Source organism: Canis aureus, chromosome 36, assembly GCF_053574225.1.
Source record: "Canis aureus isolate CA01 chromosome 36, VMU_Caureus_v.1.0, whole genome shotgun sequence".
Lineage (NCBI taxonomy): Eukaryota > Metazoa > Chordata > Mammalia > Carnivora > Canidae > Canis > Canis aureus.
Genome location: NC_135646.1, coordinates 29,412,609 through 29,431,490, shown reverse-complemented (window position 1 = coordinate 29,431,490; position 18,882 = coordinate 29,412,609). Strand labels below are relative to the sequence as shown.

The 18,882-nt window shown below is 46.6% G+C and overlaps 1 protein-coding gene across 1 annotated transcript in view; it reads right to left on the bottom strand.

Moving 5' to 3' along the window:
- Nucleotides 1–18,882, bottom strand: part of STAT1 (signal transducer and activator of transcription 1) — a 40,493-nt gene that overhangs the window by 18,865 nt on the left and 2,746 nt on the right. Inside the window, exons 3-12 of the mRNA XM_077885341.1 lie at nucleotides 17,339–17,467; nucleotides 16,053–16,197; nucleotides 14,455–14,553; nucleotides 8,006–8,095; nucleotides 6,919–6,997; nucleotides 5,752–5,843; nucleotides 5,172–5,323; nucleotides 3,325–3,483; nucleotides 1,945–2,037; nucleotides 473–532 (exon numbers count right to left, since the gene is read on the bottom strand). Coding sequence (XP_077741467.1) covers nucleotides 473–532; nucleotides 1,945–2,037; nucleotides 3,325–3,483; nucleotides 5,172–5,323; nucleotides 5,752–5,843; nucleotides 6,919–6,997; nucleotides 8,006–8,095; nucleotides 14,455–14,553; nucleotides 16,053–16,197; nucleotides 17,339–17,466 — 1,097 coding nt within the window. The 5' untranslated portion in view covers nucleotide 17,467. The remainder of the gene's footprint in view (nucleotides 1–472; nucleotides 533–1,944; nucleotides 2,038–3,324; nucleotides 3,484–5,171; nucleotides 5,324–5,751; nucleotides 5,844–6,918; nucleotides 6,998–8,005; nucleotides 8,096–14,454; nucleotides 14,554–16,052; nucleotides 16,198–17,338; nucleotides 17,468–18,882) is intronic.

The window sequence follows — 18,882 nt, the reverse complement described above, 5'->3', positions numbered from 1 at the left end:
GGCCCCCGTGAGAGCCTGGCAGTCCTGGGGGTCCCTAGGGCCCAGGAGAGACAAGGGTGGATCCTGCAGGCTCCACGCAGTCCCTGCAAAAGGCTGTCAGCCACATTCCAGAAGCACCCACGACCGGGTGCGGAATCGCTACCGCATGGACGACCGTGGGCCTGGTGTTGGACCAAGGGTCTTGTCCTCTTCCAGGAAGCAGGAGGGTGGTGTCCGGGCCCGGCTGCTCCTGACCTGATCCTTACAAGTTCATATGCACAAAATACGCTCGTTCTTTCATCTGTTTTTGGTCTAAAAAGGCACCAGCAGGTTGATGTCAGCTCTAGGGGAAGCTCCCGGTGTCTGGGATGGGGGCCATTGATTTACATCTCCTAGGATCACTTATACATAGTCCCGGCGCAGCACTGTGTTGGGTTAAGAAACTCGGCATTTCAACAGTGTATGTGGCGAGATAATATCAAAGATATCTTACTTATCAAATAAGACTTTGACTTTCAAATTGTAATTCAGCTCCTGCAGTTTCACCAACAGTCTGGAAAGAAAAACAAAAGTCATTATTACTTTAGGAAACGGTCTGTCCCAGTTTATTTATTAAGCCCTTTCCCTCCCGGTGAACATTTCCGTGGTCCAGTTACCATGAACAGCTGAATCGACTTCCGTGTATGTCGAGTTGGATGTTTTTTTAAGTGCATCTGTGGGTAAGTCCCTGGCTGTGGAGTTGCTGGGGCAAAGCTGTGACACTAAACTCCGAGAGAAAGCAGCAGCTTTTCCATATCCGCCAAACGTGAGTGGGGGTACGGCTTCCCCACACAGCCTTGCCAACACTGGGTTTTATCAAAACATCTAGCTGGGGCCAATCACATGGGTAAAGGGTAAAGCCCAGCAAACATATTTTTACTGGCACCTGTATCTAATGTTTGTCCTGTCGGGGAAAATATGAATCCTTACCCATAACCAGGAAAAAGAGGTTAACATCTATAGTGATCCCAGGGTGGTGTGAAGGATGGGACGAAGCCCTGCGGGGGGGCGTGCGTGTCTCCTCTGATGAGCTGGAGACCTTGGGCAGGAGCCCCTAACTGGTCTGCTCCGCTGGACGGGGTGGGGTTTCTAGACCCCCTGCAGCGGCGGCAGAGCCGGCCCTGGGGACCTAGGTCGAAGCCCCCCAGAGAAAGGACTAAGGCCAACTCGGAAGGCGCGTCCAGCTCCTCGCCAGTAGAAGAACAGCTCAATAAATTCGCCATTCAGCAGAGAAAGGAGAGCCATCTGTCCTCACATGGAAACACTTCTGCCATTTATTAGCAAGGGAAAAAGTAGGCTGCAAAACAACTTGTAGAGCGGGACACTAGCTTTTAGAAATAAAATCCTGTACATTGTAGTGTGTGTGGGTCTTTGTGTATGTGTGCAGACACGTGCAGAATTCTGGGAGGGAGGACTGGCACTGGGCTGTTTTCCGTGGTGGTCTACACACATTCAGACCACAGGGAAACTCTGAAACCCGATGGAAGCTTGGACCCAGTCACCAGAAGAACACGTGTCACGGGTCCGTATTCACACACACTGCACGTGGTCTCGGGGGCACGTGAAGCCCAGGTTAGAAGCTCATCCCCAGGAGGGCATGACACTGCCGGAACTGATGCTCTCCCCCAGGTGCAGTCCTGCCCTTTTGAAGTCCTTTTTAAGGCAAACATGCATCACATTAACGGGTGAAAAAACCCGGTGTGGTGTGCATACATAAATATTTGTTGTATTCCTATTCTTTTTTCTTTTTTTTTTTAACTCTTTCTTTTAATGGAGAAGATAGACTCTTAGACGTCCCAAGCACGAACGCAGGCTGGAATGCCACTGCAGGGTGCGTCCTCTGGAGCATCCCCCGTGACAGTGCTGGGGGCCCAGGGACACAAACTGCATAGCGGAGGGCCCGGGGCATCCACGTCTTGGGGTTACCTCAGCTTCACCGTGAACTGGACCCCCGTCTTCAAGACCAGCGGCCTCTGGGGATGAGTTGGCATGCAAGGCTGTCTTTCCACCACAAAGGAGCTGTGAATTCCGAGCAAAGTGCACATTAGCGTTTCCGTGAAGGCTGAGGCGGGACAAATTATTTTCCTGAAACAGGAGAGGGGGCTGGAGCGTGCAAGCGAAAATTCGGTTTGGAAGATTCGAACAAGTTGATGAACAAAGTGAGGTTTGTCGGTCAGCACGGAAACCTCCATACCGCATCTGCACTCGACGTGCGGCCACAGTCGCTGCAGCGACCTGTGACACCTTCGCCAGCAAAAGCCCCAGGTTGGGCTATGTTCATTTAGGAAGATGCATGAAGAACCAAGTTCGCTAACTAGACCCGCACTGGCCATCACTGTGCAAAATACATGAACACCCAATCGCTATGTGTGCACCTGAGCCCAATGTAAGGTCTGTCAGTTTAAAGATAAACAAGAACAAAAAATAAAAAGGAATCTTGCTACAGGTACAAATGAACCAGGTAACGTACTGCTCACTACCATAATCTGAAGCGGGTATTCCAGTATCCGTTAGAGAGCCGTTCTTCTGGTCCAATTGTTTAGTAATACTGACTACCTCACAAGCATTTCCAAATATTAATTTTCATTTTAAAAGGGACCAAATTTGCATTCCAAAACCCAAGTAAATACATATCCCTGGTTATTTCAAGATACAGCCCTGAGGTGGTTCTGTTTGGACATTAGCCGCAGGACGCGGAGGGTATTTATGTCAAGTGAGTATGAAAAAATCTACAATAAGGACTCGTCTTTCGCTCGCATTTGTATCTACTAAGCACATCTGGAAGGCCTGCCCACGGGCCCGGTACTGGGTACTGGGCCAGGTCCCCATGGGGGGAAAAGGATGACAAAGGCGCATCTCTGTCTTCCAAGAACTTGTAATTTATGTCACAGGCAACAGAAATACACGCCCACAGGTACATAAGAAATCCAGAACGGGCGAATAAAGACTGAGTCGTGCAGATCCGGGAGGGAGGTGCCGTGTTTGGAAATTCTGGGAAGATTTTGGGACAAGATAGAAGCTGCAACTTGCAGGAGGATACAGTTTTGAGGTGAGGTTCCGAGGGGGCGGCTTGGCGGTGGGGGGGCGGGGGGGCACAGGACAGGCACGGCTAAGTGACAAGCTACAGCCCAGGGGCCACGAGAACAAAGAGCCAGCGGCACGGACAGGGGTCCCGGAAGACATGAGTGCCCTAAACGAATTACATGACCTACTAAACTTTTAAAGCAGCTGAGAGAGCAGTAAACTGCCCCCCCTCCCCGCCCGGGTAAAAGAGCTGCAGGAGAAGCCCAGGGATCCCTCCATTACCTCTGAATGAGCTGCTGGAAAAGGTTGAAGGTGCGGTCCCACAGCCCCTGCTTGTTTTTTGTAATCGGGTCGTGTTCATACGTGTACTTCTGTTCCAGTTCCTCGAGCTTTTTAAGCTGCTGACGCACCTGCTGCAGACTCTCAGCGACTACGGTGAACCTGGGGGTATGAGACCCACGGGCCTCCCTCAGAAGCAGTGTCCCCACGGCCCAGCTCCCAGGCCTCCCCTGGCTGCAGAGACGGCCCCCCACGTCGGGCTGCAGCCTGCGGGCCCCGACTTCAGGGGCAGGGTGAGGGCAGCGGGGACATGGGGCCCTGAGAGCGGGCGCGAGGGCCGCAGGGAGCCCAGGCAGGCTTGACAGAGGTTGACAGGACGGACGGGACAGATGAGGACGGGGACAGGGGGAGCCCAGGCAGGCTTGATGGGGGCGGACGGGGATGGGGGGGGAGTGCAGGGCTGTGGAGGGCAGGGCGCTCAGGCCCCTCGGCCTCACCCCCTGGAGGCCCAATTGCAGGAGCCTTCTCCCCGGAAAGGCCACGTCACTGCGCAGTCCCCGCCAGGAGCCCCACCAAGTGGCCATGTGGCCATGACGGGGACGCAGGCTCACCCTGGCACCCAACACAGGCTCAACAACCTGCGGGCAGTACCGCGATGGCCCCAGAGCCCAGCTGCGGCCCTGAACAGGCTCCTGTGGCCTCAGCGACAAGGCATCGGGGGGGTGGGGGGTGGGGGGATGGGGGGGAGGGTGACAGTACCTCTGCAGGGACATTCTAACTAAGCACAAGACATTCGGAATATGAGGAGCCAATCCACAGAATAAAAATAAAGGCTGAGTATGAAGTGTGAATTCTAAAGAATGTATCAATTCAGAGAACTTCCTGAGATCTCTGGGCCTTGGGCACCTGGGGGCCACTCAGGCCACCGTCCCCTCACCTCTACCCTAAACCATCTGTTCCGTCCACTCTGCTGGCGGCGTCTCTGGGGCGACACTAACATGCTCAGGTCACCCAACTGGCCTTTCTGCCTATAGTCTACTCTCCAGACTGCTGCCAGGGTGACCTAAGTCAAAAAAGCCCCAGAGAAGTGAACCTCTACTCCAGTAAACAGCCTTCCTGGCTTGTCAGCAGCCCCCAGACACGGTCCTGCTCCCGGCAGCAGGTGAGATCCCCTAGAACCAGGCTCCAGCTTCCTGTCCTCCTGGGCCCCCTACTCTGCAGCCACCCAGCCGGGGCTGTGCACAGGACTCCTTCCGGGTCACGTCACTGCAGGGCCACTTCCCGGGAAACCTTCCCCGATGACTCCTCCCCTCGCCTCCGCAGACCTCCGCCAGCAGCCTTCTACTGCACAGGAGCACACCTGGGTCCCGCCCCCACACAGAGACTCCTTACTGGAAGGACGGAGAATCCCTGGTCGCGCACTCCTAGGGCCTAGCCCAGGGCCGGGCACACAGCCTCTAGCAAGCGTTTCCGAGATGGAGGACTGAATGAGTGACCCAGACTATTATTTCATGCAAACCTGGAAAATGTCTTACGTGGTCTTGTTTTCAATAAGACACAGGGCTCAAGTCACCAAATGTGTTCTGTGACTATGTCGCCAGCGTTTTGGCACAAATGACGTGTCCCATGGTGCATGGACAGTGGGGAGGGGCGTGCTCCCAACCAAGCAGAACTTGGCTGAACTCGGCCACAGGCATGAACAGCGTGTGCTTTTCAAGTGCTTCCAGGGCCAGAAGAAGCCGGACTAAACCACAGTCTAAACCAAAGTTCTGACGGGGTCCCTTCCACTAACCACTCGAATGCGCACTTTGAGTTCACAGGGTCGGCCAGTCGGATTAGGAGCAGCTTACCAGTTCTGCAGCTGATCGAGACAAGCATTGGGGGGTCCCCCAATGCAGGCGCTCTGCTGTCTCCGCTTCCACTCCACCAGTTCATCATTAATCAGGGCTTTCTGGGTAAGTTCTGTGACGTTCAACAACTCTATTATTTTGAGAACTACTTCCTAAAGGGAGAGGAAGACACACAGTGAGGTAAATTCATCTTTAATCACTGAATTTACTTATTTTTTTAAAAAGACTATTCATGAGAGACAGAGAGAGAGAGGCAGAGACACAGGCAGAGGGAGAAGCAGGCTCCCTGCGGCGAGCCTGATGCAGGACTCGATCCCAGGACCCAGGGGTCACGTCCTGGGCTGAAGGCAGTGCTAAACTGCTGAGCCACCTGGGCTGCCCTAATCATTGAATTTAAAAATCTTTTTTAAAAGCAAAGCAAATAATAGCTCAACTGGGGCTCTAAACCAAGTGGTTATAAAAATAATTTTTCAAAAAAAATAAATAAATAAAAATAATTTTTCCTCTCTTCTAAACTTCAGGCCTATTATTTATAGTCTGTGATAAAAGCAACAGGTTATTCTGGAAAGCAAATCACTACCTTTCTCTTATTGTCAAGCATTAAATACATCTTCTGGATCAACATCTGTTCTTGCTTCTGATCGTTCTTTGCCACACCATTGGCTTCATGTTCTGCGACATGAGGGAGAGAGCAGATAAATGTAAATGTAAAAAAAACAAAATCAACTAAATCGAAGGTTCACATACACTTAGAAGAAATATAACCCAAACACTATCAGCTGACAGATCAAAGTTTCGTCTTCAGTTTTGATTGAAGGAGAGAAATGCCCTAAGTATAGAAGCTGGACAGGCTGAAACAAAGTACTCGTTTCCAGTGACCCAAGTAAACTGGAAACAGTACCAGTTGGCTCTTGAGTCATTGTTAGAATGTTACTTAAATAAATACAAGTGACAAAATTGAAAATCTCAGATAAAGAATGTATACAAAGTGTATCTGTAGCTTTGAAAGACAAGCCCACAATTGAGAAGCAGTAGCTCAGGTTCCTTTCTCTCACACCAGCCCTCAGATTATCCTAATAATCTTTCCAGATTACCCTTGGCGTCCTCCAAGCGGTCACCAGGGTCACAGTAATGCCTCCCATGTTTTACATAATGCACGCATTTGGGTTCTTTTCACTTGATAGTCTGTCATCGTTAAAGATGAGCAACAACAAAATGGAGCGAGATGGCTTTAGAACATGAAGAGCGATGCTGAACTTCTCTGTGAAGTGTACGTAGGAAGCTGCAGTGTCTGGGAGAGCTTCCAGCAGGCAAGCTCCACACACCTGTCAGTCTAAGTCCATCTGCGGGCTAGGTACAAGAAGCCACAGGAGACCAGCCCTTGTCAAGGGGGGCGGGGGGGGGGGGGGAGGATGATACTGGCCCCACCCCTACCCCAGCAGCTGGCAAAGGCTGGAGACTGCTCTGTTCCCACCCACCAGGGGATTTGAGATAGTTCTACTGCCACCTGGTGGGTAAAAGTCAGGGATGCTGCTAAACATCCTAGAACACACAGGACAGCCCCTCACAACAAGAAATTACCTGGCTCAAAATGTCACCAGTACAGAGGTTAAGACCCTGGCTTGCATCATCAAGAGGCCCAAACTAGCAATTCAGAGTCATAAAACATCTGACAAACACGAAGACCTACTTGCCTTCCTCATCGAGTGTACACAGAAGTGACAGCCAGCCAAACGTTGACTCTTACCTCGGTTCTGCAAGGTTTTGCACTTAAAATCATATTCATCCTGTAAATCTTCTAGGGTCTTGATCTCGTGCTCTATACACTACAAATAAGGATATAAACAGGTTTTCCACCAATCAGCTTCCAGAGACTTTAGGAAATAAGATTACTATAGGTCAATGGGACCCAGAAAAGCACGGTGACAATCCTCAAATATGAATTCAACTTGCAAAATTCTAATCACATACATAATACTGTCTATTTCCTTAATAAGCACATAATAATTTTTAAGAGGAAAATGTACAGTTATTTTCAGACTGGGCTCACTTGATTTCTACTTGAATGAAGTGTTTCCTTGGGAGGCTGCAGGATAAAGTTGCTTCCAAGACTCTGGAGTTTGGAAAGACCCTGCCTGAAGCACAAAGTCCAGTCCATGCTGGTGAGACCCAGATGCCTAGGTGAGATGGCACGCCTAGCTCAGGGCCCTTCCCAGACTCAGGCCTGCTGCCCCGCAGGACTACTTCTCCCTTCCAGTCAACAGCCCTAACAGAGGAGAGCGGTGAACACGTGCTCCCAAGGGCACCGGAGCAGCCCTCTCCTCCGCAGATTCAGTTCTCTTGTAGGTTTCATCTTAAAATTGTTGTATTTTCTTTTAATCAGAAATGTTATCAGAATTTCTTTTAGCAAAAAGTCTTTGTTCCCCTTCCAAGTCTTAGAATAAAACAGGTGCTTGAGAAAGATGGGCCACGTTCACCCAGGCCTCTGTGTGAGCCCAGGAACACCCCAATTGGAGAAGCGTGCACATAAAAGGCTACGCAGAGCAGCAACACCCAGTTTACCGAGCAGTGGGGCAAAGTCAGCAGTTCCTGCACAATCTTGCAAAGGAAAAGAGAGATAAGCTCAATGTCTGGAAGTTAGAGCAGCGGCCATAAAGGTCTATCTGCTCGTTGGTTTAGCCAATTTGTTTCCTCGTGGTTTGGAACTTAAGCAAACCTCTTCTCCTCAGCTACGTAGAAGGCTGAAACCACCACGTTTACACGCCAGCAATTGAAACCTTTTCCTGTCTACAAAAAAGCTAGAGGCTAGACATACATATTTACTCAATACTCACCATAACTTTGTCCTTCACGTTTCTCACTTTGCTGTCAAGCTCCTTCTGCTTGTCTAACATCACAGTGCTCTGAACGTTCCCCGACTGCGCCTGTAATGGGAGGTGGTGCGTGGTTAACAACTGGTTAACTCCTCTCCTCCGTTGTAGTCAGCTGCTGGTTAGTCTCCAAAGTCAAGTCCATACCCTGTGCACACCTCCCTCCCAGACCTCTCAGACCTTCCTACAAGCTTCCCACGTGAGCAGTGACACGAAACCACTCAGTTCTCAAGACCCCAGAAAACACTGGTAAACTATTAAAAAGGCTACAGAAAGACGAAGCTCCGCTCAGGTCTACTGTAAACAGAGGATTTCTGCAATTGTCCATTAACCCATACGGTTGCATCGTACCACACAGGAAGTTTATCTCAGGGTTTCTCAAATTTTGTAGACAAGGTTATTCTCATTAACCCTGTACCTATTTGTCTTAAAACCTCGCAAGTCACAGTGTGGTACCCAGACCAGCGGCGCCTACCACCTGGGAGCCTGCTGGAGGTGCAGACTGTTGGGTCCTGATCTGATGACCGCATCAGAAGCCCCATTCTGACAAGACCCCAGGTGAGTCAGAGGCCTATCAATTGAACAGCACTGCCATTCAGGACTTCAGTGGGTATCTGCTAACATAAGAGTGATCATCAGTGCAGGCACATCAGTGTTCAGTCCTCATCCTTGATGATCAGAAGACTCCGACGTAGCAGTGTCTGTGCGTTCATGACCTAAGGTGTTCCCGTTTATCCTCACAGCATGGCTTACTAGGTGTTAAGTCAAGGTCAGGTAACGTCCCACACCCAGGCGGTGGAGTGGTAAACCGGAGACTGTTCTCCTACAGACTGGATTCTAAAAAGATGCTATTTTTGTTTAGAGTTAAAGCCCCTCCCATGGCAAAAAGTGTGCCCATCAAACTTTCTTACATAGAGTCCTACATGGCACAGATTCCATGTGAGTATTTTTACATATTCAAACTTGCTAGTGTTTTCTTCTTTTATATCTGGATTTTCCACTTGCATGGTTTCTTTATTCCTTAAAATCTCTAATTCATTTGAAGTTGATTCTTGCGTTTACTGTGAAGAGTGGATACAATTGTAACTTCTTCCCTTTGTCTTAAGATTCAGTGAAAAGTTCGTATTTTCCCCAGAGCTTTGTCACTTTTAGCACACAAATTTCCTTATCTACTTGGGTTTAAGTTGTAGATTTTCTCTGCTTTCCCACAAGTCTTTCTCTTCCTAAACCCAAACCCCTGAACAGTGTTTACTTATAGAGAGTTTGGGGTATATCTAGCAGGGATGGGCCCGTCTTACTGCTGAACTTCTCCACGAGCTTCCTTGCTGTTCCTGCACGTTTATTTTCCTGATGACTTTCACAGCTTCAGAAAGCGACTTGTTATTTCTATTGGGATCACATTAAAATTATGAATGATTCAGGGAGAGCCAATATCTTTATGATGTTGTCTTTGGATTCTTATGCCTCTAACGATCTTCTCTTGTCCAACTGTATTGGCAAATAACATAATGTTATTTAAGTAGCAGTGGAAATAGAGATGCATGAACATCTCTGCCCTGGTTCTGACTTACTTAACTGAGGTTTTCTGAACTACGGGACACACTGTCTACAGAACTGAGAGGTGTATATTTTAATATGCTGAAGAGGTATCTAGCAGTTCGTGTTTTTTTACTGTCTTTTATCAGGGATGGGTTTTGGGTTTTGTCAGCTCTTTTCAATAACTATGGAGATAAGCATAGGCTTCCCCCCCCTTATATCTATTTACATAATGAATTACATTAATGCATTTCCCAGGCACAATTTACTCTGTAATTATAATCTGGAATAAATCCCACTTGGTCATAATATACTTTTTTCTTAATGTATTATTGAATTCTGATCAATGAACTATTTTATTTGGGACTTTACGTCGATTATTCATACGGGAAATTGGCCTATAGTATCTTTTGCTCTATCTTTAGTACATTTAGGTAATCAAAGTTATTGTTTACAGAAAACTCTGGAAGTTTTCCCTCATTTTATATCCTCTGGAATCACCGAAGTTCAAAGCATCTGAATTTTATCTGTGTAAAGTGTGTATTAAAAAAATATATTAAAATGACTGCTGAAAAAATAAAATGACTGCTATCTCCAGGTGCCACGTGTCACTCAGAAATAAACGGGGCTGCTCTGGCCATTCAAACACATGTTTGTTTGTAAGATTTTATTTACTTCTGAGAGAGAGAGAGAGAGATAGCACAAGCAGGGGGAGAGGGAGGAGCAGACTCTGCCCTGAGCAGGGAGCCCCATGTGGGCTCGACCCCAGGACCCTGGAGGCAGATGCTTAACCCACTAGGCCGCCCAGGTGCCCCGGCCATTCAGAATGAGCTGCAGCCCTGAGAGGCATCTGTGCTGGTGTCTGCTGGGAGCCCGACGTGGACGCCCTGCGCTGCGGGCTCTCCTGACAGCTGGGCTACTTCACCCGGTCGCAGGGACCAGGCCCTTCCTCCCACACCGTCAAGGGTTAATTTAGCAAATGGGGACAAAGTGGACATGCGAGTGCAGCCGCAGTGCCAGCTACCAAGTCTCTTCCCGCTTTCACACTGGGAAATGCTGGGTGGAAAAGCTCTGGCAACTGTGGCAGAGGCCTAAGGAGCGTGGGCTCCACAAAGAAGCTTCAGCAGTCGGGGCCCAGCTCCTCCCACACCCTGGGTGCTCCGATGTCGCTCCCCTGCCCCGCTCCCTCCTTCACCCCACTGCTGGGTGGCTGTTAAGCATTTTCCCATCAAGTATTTTAGAAACACCAACAAGATCACTATGACCGCCCTACACCTGTGATTCTGATACTACTTCCAGAGACCGGGATCTTTGACTTGTTCACTGTCGGACAAGCCAAGAGAATCAGGAAACCACGGGAAGGTGGGAAGGTGGGTACAGAGGTGCTGACCCCCCCACTGCACACCTGAAGCTATCATCACACTGCCTGTGAACTAACTGGAGTCTAAGTAAAAGCTTTGCACCAACTGTTAAAGTCGCGAGGGACCTCTGCGGTCTTCTTGTATTTTCTCACTGCTCACCAGCACCTCTACCCGCCTTGTTTGGAGGGTTTTAATTAGAACCGGGTTGGGATCCCTGGGTGGCGCAGTGGCTTGGCGCGCCTGCCTTTCGCCCAGGGCGTGATCCTGGAGACCCGGGATCGAATCCCACGTCGGGCTCCCTGCATGGAGCCTGCTTCTCCCTCTGCCTATGTCTCTGCCTCTCTCTCTCTCTCTCTCTCTCTCTCTCTGTGTGACTATCATAAATAAATAAAAAAAAAAAAAAAAAAAAAAAAGAACCGGGTTTCTCATGTGCCCTAGACCAAGGAGAAGTCTGCTTGGGGACTGAGGCGGCCTCCCCCTCGATGAACAAGCAGCTTCCAAGGAAGAGGACATGTGACAGGCACCCTGCGGGTGTCAGAGCCCCAAGCAGCATGGGACTCCTCTCCCACCTCATGAGTCTGAAACCCCAAGAGAGATTAAGACACTTCTCTACTGAGCGGGTTGTAGTCAGACAATTCTGACTCGTTAGCTCTGTGGCCTGGGGCAAAGCACGTGGCCCCTCAGTCTTAGTCTTTTTCATCTGTAAAATGGGGATAAGAGGACTTAATTTCAGTGACAGCTTTGAAATCCTGTTTATAAAGCATTTAGCACAGGCCCGGAAATAAGCCTGTGGTATATGGTAAGTCTGCTATTGCTGAGGATCACAAGGACGTAACACAAAGGGAACCCTGAGAGCCACTTTATGTCTTTTTTTTTTTTTTTTTTTTTTAAAGATTTGATTTATTTATGAGAGGCACGGAGAGAGAGGCAGAGACACAGGCGAGGGAGAAGCAGGCTCCATGCAGGGAGCCCAACATGGGACTCGATCCTGGGACCCTGGGGTCATGGCCTGGGCCGAAGGCAGACGCTCAACCGCTGAGCCATCCAGGTGCCTCTAGGTCTTTCCTTACACCACTCACTGTGGTGAACCCTATGAACCTCAATTTTATCCATACATATAGTTTTTCACCCCACACACACACACACCCACACCCACACACACACGAAAGCCTGGTGTTCTAAAATGGTGGCAAACAAAAATTTGTAGTCTACTAAGAAGTATCTACATACTTTCTAAAGTTCTTCTGTTAAGACAAAAAAAATAACAGGAACCAGATTTTCCTATCCTGATGTTTCTACAGAATTCTGCGCTCTTTAAAAGCTCTGAACGGACTCTGAAGTTTGCATGTTTTTAACCTGTTGAACTTCCTGAATCCCCGTGTACCCATCAGTTCCCCAGCCGTCTGTCCATTCATGAACATTTTTGTTTCATCAGATTTCCCCTGTGCCTCTGGCCCCAAAATGAGGTTACTTTGAAGCAAATACGGCCATCGCCACACCCCACACATGGTGTGTCAGGATGAGTAATGGCCGGCCGCATTAAAAACATGTGGTTGCTTCAACCAGGGGAGAAACAGCAAAGGAAGGTTTCTCAATTTCCCAGCTCAGAGGAGGCTGGGTAATGTCAGTGTCTCTTCCCTTTCCCCGATGGCCTCAGACATCTGGATCCTTCCCTCAAACCCAAAGAAGCCCTTGCTTCTCGTTCTCAGCTGGACAACCAACTAAACCTCCTTGAAGGTGTTCACTGATAACGCAGGTGTCTTCCGAGGGGCTTGAAATGATCGTCTCCCAGATCACCGACATTCTTTAAAGGGGAGACCAAAGCTGGTGAGTCTTCTAGACCCAAAGAGGAGCTGATTTGGGAGAGAAGATGTTGCGTGCTCCGCCTCCCAAAGGGGCCAAATGTGAGGCGAGGGATGCCTGGGTGCCAAGGAGGGAGGCCCACTCTGCCTCCCTCTGCTCCGGGCAGTCCTCTCAAGGTGGACACAGGAGCGGCCAGCCCATCGCATAGCATCCTTAAGACAAAAATGTCACACAACCACAACGGTCCTGCTGGACACCTCCCAGGTGCAGAGGGCCACGCTGACACGCACACCTCCTGCGGGGAGGCCGGGTGGCCAACACCGGCACGCACGCACTTAGGTTCATAGGCCATGAAGCAGACGGACTAGCTTGACATGAGAACAAATAATGCTGATCTTTACCTGCTCAGCACAGCAAGGTGCTTTCAATGTGACAGGAACGAAACGCCCAGGGAAGCAGCAGATGCCCAAGGACTGGGTCAAATGCCCAGAATGTGCATGGAGAATGGCATTCAGCACCGCTACTTGGGCTCTAGTACACGGGCACGGTGTCCCCTCATCCTGGAAGGGTCTTAGCCAGAACCACCCACGCGGTGGTGTCACAGCGACCTGCCTTCTGGGTTGTTCCCACCACCCCCTCATCCAGGAAAGGAATAAACAGATGCCGTGGCAACTTTAAAAATCTGAACCCTAATCGCCAGGTAGGCTCATAATAGTACTAGTAAAACCACAATCAAGAATCTTGGTACTAAAAAAAAAAAAAAAAAAAAAAAAAAATCTTGGCACTAAAACAAAGTCTGACTCATTCCGTTTGGATGCCTTATATATTTAAGATTTAAATTCGACCCTATTCAAAACAAAGCTCTTGATTTTCCCAACAACTTGTTCTTCTCCAAAACATACCAGGTCCTACAGAAGTCCGACTCCTGTCCTTTCTTTCCTTCCCAGCTCGATAAACAATATGTCCAAGTGACTCAGGTTTCAAACCACCAAATCATCCTGTTTTCCCCTTTCCCTCACTCCCACCTCTGATGCTCAACGTAAGCCACGCTGGTACCATATCCATAACCTCATCCGCCCACCTCCTACCTCTACCCACTGCACCTTCTCCGAGGACACTTCCACTTCCTCGGGCTGCCGCTGCACGAGCTCTCAGTCGGCCTGCTTCCTTCTCTGCCCCAGGGCTCAGAGAAGCTTCCTGCAGGATCTAAAGACACAACCCCAGGGCACCCGGGTGGCTCAGTGGTTGAGCGCCTGCTTTTGGCTCAGTTCATGATCCAGGGTCCCGGGATCGAGTCCCGCATCGGGCTCCCTGCTGGGAGCCTGCTTCTCCCTCTGCCTGTGTCTCTCATGAATAAATACATAAAATATTTTTAAAAAATAAAACAAAGACACAAACCCATCCCCGAATACTCCAGTACTCTCTCACAGCATCCTGCTTTGGTATCTGCATAGTAATTACCATTATCTGAAGCTATTCTGTTTATGTTTTATTTCTCTCCCCCACCAGAATGACTTCCATTAGATTACAGTCCTTTCTTACAGCCTGGGTCCCATCAAATCTCTGTATCTGATCTTTCCCATTTTCTGGGGCTGTCAAATCAGAGGACTATTCACTACTGGCTTGCACAGGGGTGTTGATAATATTTGTTGGATAAATGAATGAATTTTTTATTTTACTATAATCTTCGGTGTTTAATTAGAAAAAAAGTACCTGATTGAATCTCTGGGCATTTTCCAGGATCTTCCTTTCCTCCTTCAGACAGTTATAGATGATCATAGACATCTGTATTGGGTCTTCCTGAAAATTATCCTAGATAGGGATTGTTAGAATAAGAACAAATGAAATTTCAGAATGTTTAAGCCATTGTATATTATAAATTGCATTTGTTTCTATCTACTGAGATAACTCATCTTGAATTTATTAAATTCTTACACAAGCTATTTTTGGTAAAATCAAAATATTCTTTTCATAAATTATGACAAAAGCTTTCCAATAAGTGTAGGTATCTAAGTTATTTCTTGATTTAAAAAACCAAGTATTTTCAAACATGGTTCCTCTAATGACTTTTTAATTTCTGTTCTTCATGAAGCCATTTATGTTCCATTAGGATCCTGAGACAATGCAAATGATACAAAAACTATGCCATTTCTCAATTAATTTATCTGCTAGTCTCTGTATTGAATTAGTCAAAGATACTCTTTTCAGTTTTCCTATATCCTTGTCAACGCGGGTTGCAAAATACTAGCAATCGGGGGGCTCTTCAATAATAGGCACGTTCAAACAAAGTCTATAGCAGAGCAAATTTCTGTAAATTTAAGCTGCCTTCCCCTGTCACTGGTATTATGTAATCATAGATATGTTCACAAAAGAAGAAAAACCTTCTAATTACCTAAGTTGAACAGTTTGATTGTGTTGTATGACTGATTTTTTTTTTTTAATTTATTTATGATAGTCACAGAGAGAGAGAGAGAGAGAGAGGCAGAGACACAGGCAGAGGGAGAAGCAGGCTCCATGCACCGGGAGCCCGACGTGGGACTTGATCCCGGGTCTCCAGGATCACGCCCTGGGCCAAAGGCAGGCGCCAAACCGCTGGGCCACCCAGGGATCCCCGATTGTGTTGTATGAAACAAGAAAACAATCGCTCTCGTTTCCATGGAAACAGAAAAATTCTGTTAATATAGAAGTAAATACAGTAGCCAGGCTTAAGGAACTCCTGAAATTCTGTAGCCCATTCTCTCCTGCCTGGGACTCCCTGGGACCATCCCATCTGTGGGAGAGCAAATCTTCCAAAAGCAAGGAAAGGTGGATCTAGCTCCAATTCACCAACTCAGTATCAGGCCTCAGGAACGTCAAACTTTTCCGGGCTTCTTCTTCATCTGTATACCAAGGACTTATTTTTATTTTTATTTTTTTATACCAAGGACTTAGACCAGATTCACACTAAGTTCCTTTGAGCTTCTACATGTTACTACAGCTCACTGCTTTGACAATGGGACCCCTTCCCTTGGGTTTCAATTTCAACAATGTTTAGTAAAACAGGTGACAGCATCACATTTCTCTCAGAATTACGGACACCTCGCAGGTGATACATCTAAACCTCAAAATTCCCTGTATGTTTACAAAATGAACTGATATTTTACTCTGCTTATATGCTGTAAAATATTAGCTATACAAAGGGAGTTTATTTACCAGCTCTGAAACTTTAAAAAATACCAATAAAATGCATGCTCAAGAATATTCACTCAGTGAAGAAGACTCTTATGTAGGCTTGGGAACATTTTGGCTAAAATGCAAAAACCAAGTCATACCTGAAGGTTACGCTTGCTTTTCCTTATGTTATGCTGCAACAAAAAATTATTCTCCAAAGAAAAGCGACTATACTGATCATCCAGCTGTGATAGGAGGTCGTGAAAACGGATGGTGGCAAATGAAACATCATTAGCAGCATGCTCCCTGGGAGATTTAAAATTCACACATTTCATTTTAGATACTACTTTAAACAGACAAAATAAACATTGCTTTCCTTATGAAAATTATTCAAGAAGCCAAATTTTTAGCGTTTTCTTAGGATTTTTCCTTCTTTTAAGGCTGACATTGTTTTTAACAGCTGTTTGTACTATATTTCTATTACACACAATTAGCATAAAAAAATCCAGAACTCTGGGGCAGCCTGGGTGGCTCAGCAGTTTAGCACCTGCCTTCGGCCCAGGGCGTGATCCTGGAGACCCGGGATCCAGTCCTGTGTCGGGCTCCCTGCATGGAGCCTGCTTCTCCCTCTGCCTGTGTCTCTGCCTCTCTCTCTCTCTCTCCTTCTCTGTCTCTCATGAATAAAATCTTATAAAAAAAAAAAAAAATCCAGAACTCAGATTGTGCACGAAACTGCTAATGGTAATTATCTCTGGAGGGGAAAAAAAAAACAGTAGGGGCCTTTACTTTGTACGTCAAATACTTTTAAAAACATTTAGAATTTTTGCAGTCAGCAAATAGTAAATTTTTTTTTTTTTAAGATTTTACTTATTTATTCATGAGAGACACAGAGAGAGGGACAGAGACACAGGCCGAGGGAAAAGCAGGCTCCATGCAGGGAGCCCGATGTGGGACTTGATCCCAGGACCCCGGGGTCACACCCTGGGCCAAAGGCAGACGCTCAATCGCTGAGCCACCCAGGCGTCCCAGCAAATAGTAAATTTTAAAACAGAATACTTATCAGTTTTTAGAGACGTCCTCTAATTTTATTATCTTCATATTTCTAATCAATATGTCGCCATAATTTAGCTATAAATGACTTCTTTTAACTTACTTCTTTCTATAACCTGGATCTTAATGTGGAAAATAATTGGTGCCAGCGTTATCTAACGTGTCCAAAGCATTTAGGAGTATGCATCATAATCAAATGGACAGAACTACCTTAAAAGACTCAATGACTAACCCATTTACTTTTGTAGAGTCAAATGCCATTTTTCAAACCAATACGTTTCTCTGCAACAGATAATCCAAACAGCTACAATGAGATTCATCTTTTAACCAGTGTGGCTCCGAGTCACTTAATCACTTTAAAAGCATAGAAAAACTTCAAGTGAGCCTTCCTTCTTACCAGTCTTGTTTTTCTAGCCACTGTGCCAGGTACTGTCTGATTTCCATGGGAAAACAGTCATCATAGAGCTGGTGAACCTGCTCCAGGAATTTGGAGTCAAGCTGCTGAAGCTCATACCACTGGGACATCCTGTAAGGACACAAAACACAAAACACAGATCATGAATGGAAGACCGTAATTCCAAAGAAACCTTATCTAGCATTATGCTTCTTTAAAAAATCATACTTAATCCAAAACGTAATTTGTCTCTGAAATATATAATTTAAGTGATGTTTATACACTAAAGCCTGTTTTTTTTAAGGTTTGGGGGTTAATATTCTTTTCCTCTCCAGAAAACACATCTTTGGGCCTTTTGCTCAAATGTCAACATACCAGGGAAGCCTTTTTGGATGCTTTGCTTAAACTGACACCACTTCTCACCTCATAAACACTCTCCCTCTGCCCTGATGTGTTTTGTTCCATAGCACTTACCACCATCTAACCCACCATATATTTTCTTTTTTATTTTGATTACTGTTTTCCCCGCGCGAAGGGAAGAATTTGGAGGGAAGTGGACTGTTCACTGCTATCTCTCCAGAACAGTGCTGGGCACATAATATGACTTTGGAATGAATCTGGACTTTCATCATATAAAAAATGGAAAATAGTATTTCATTAGATTTACTTTCAGACAAATTCTAAGAACCCTCCAAAAACTGCTCTCTTAGGAGCACAGTACATTTGGGGTGCCTGGGTGGCTCAGTCAGTTGGACGTCTGACTTTGGCTCAGGTCAAGATCTCAGGGTCCTGAGGTTGAGCCCCAGCATTGGGCTCTGAGCTCAGTGAGGAGTCTGCTGGGGATTCTCTCCCTCTCCCTCTAGCCCTCCCCCTGTTCACATGCCCTCACTCTCTAAAATAAATAAGTAAATCTTAAAAAAAAAAAAAAGAAAAAAGAAAGAAAGAAAGAAATACAGTGCATTTGTAATTTAACTCGAAGAATTTTATTTTTAAATGCTTTTTTTTTTTTAATTTTTAATTTATTTATTCATGAGAGACACACACAGATAGAGAGAGGCAGAGACACAGGCAGAGGGAGAAGCAGGCTCCATGCAGGGAGCCCCATGCAGGACTGGATCCCAGTTCTCCAGGATCACACCCCAGGCTGAAGGCAGGTACTAAACCACTGAGCCACCGGGCTGCCCAACTAAGAAGAAGAAGAATTTTAAACTGGTATTTTATATTTTGTGATTCATATGGTAAAATGAATTATTTTTGTCCTGTACCTTTTAAAACAGATTTTCTTCTTGGCTGACTACAAACAATAAAACTAGCTCAAAAAGTCTTTAATATCAGTAACAATTTAAAGATTGAAACCACATTGTTAAATATAATTTCAATATATTTAAATATAATTTCACTTCTTTGGATAAGTGTAAGTCAGTTTTTGCATAGCAGTTCTAAGGAAATGAAAACAGAACCCGAATTTAAGGAAGTCCCAGCATCTATGAAGAAAACAAAGGGCCTCCCATTACCACAGCATAACTTAGGATTTACACTAGTGCACA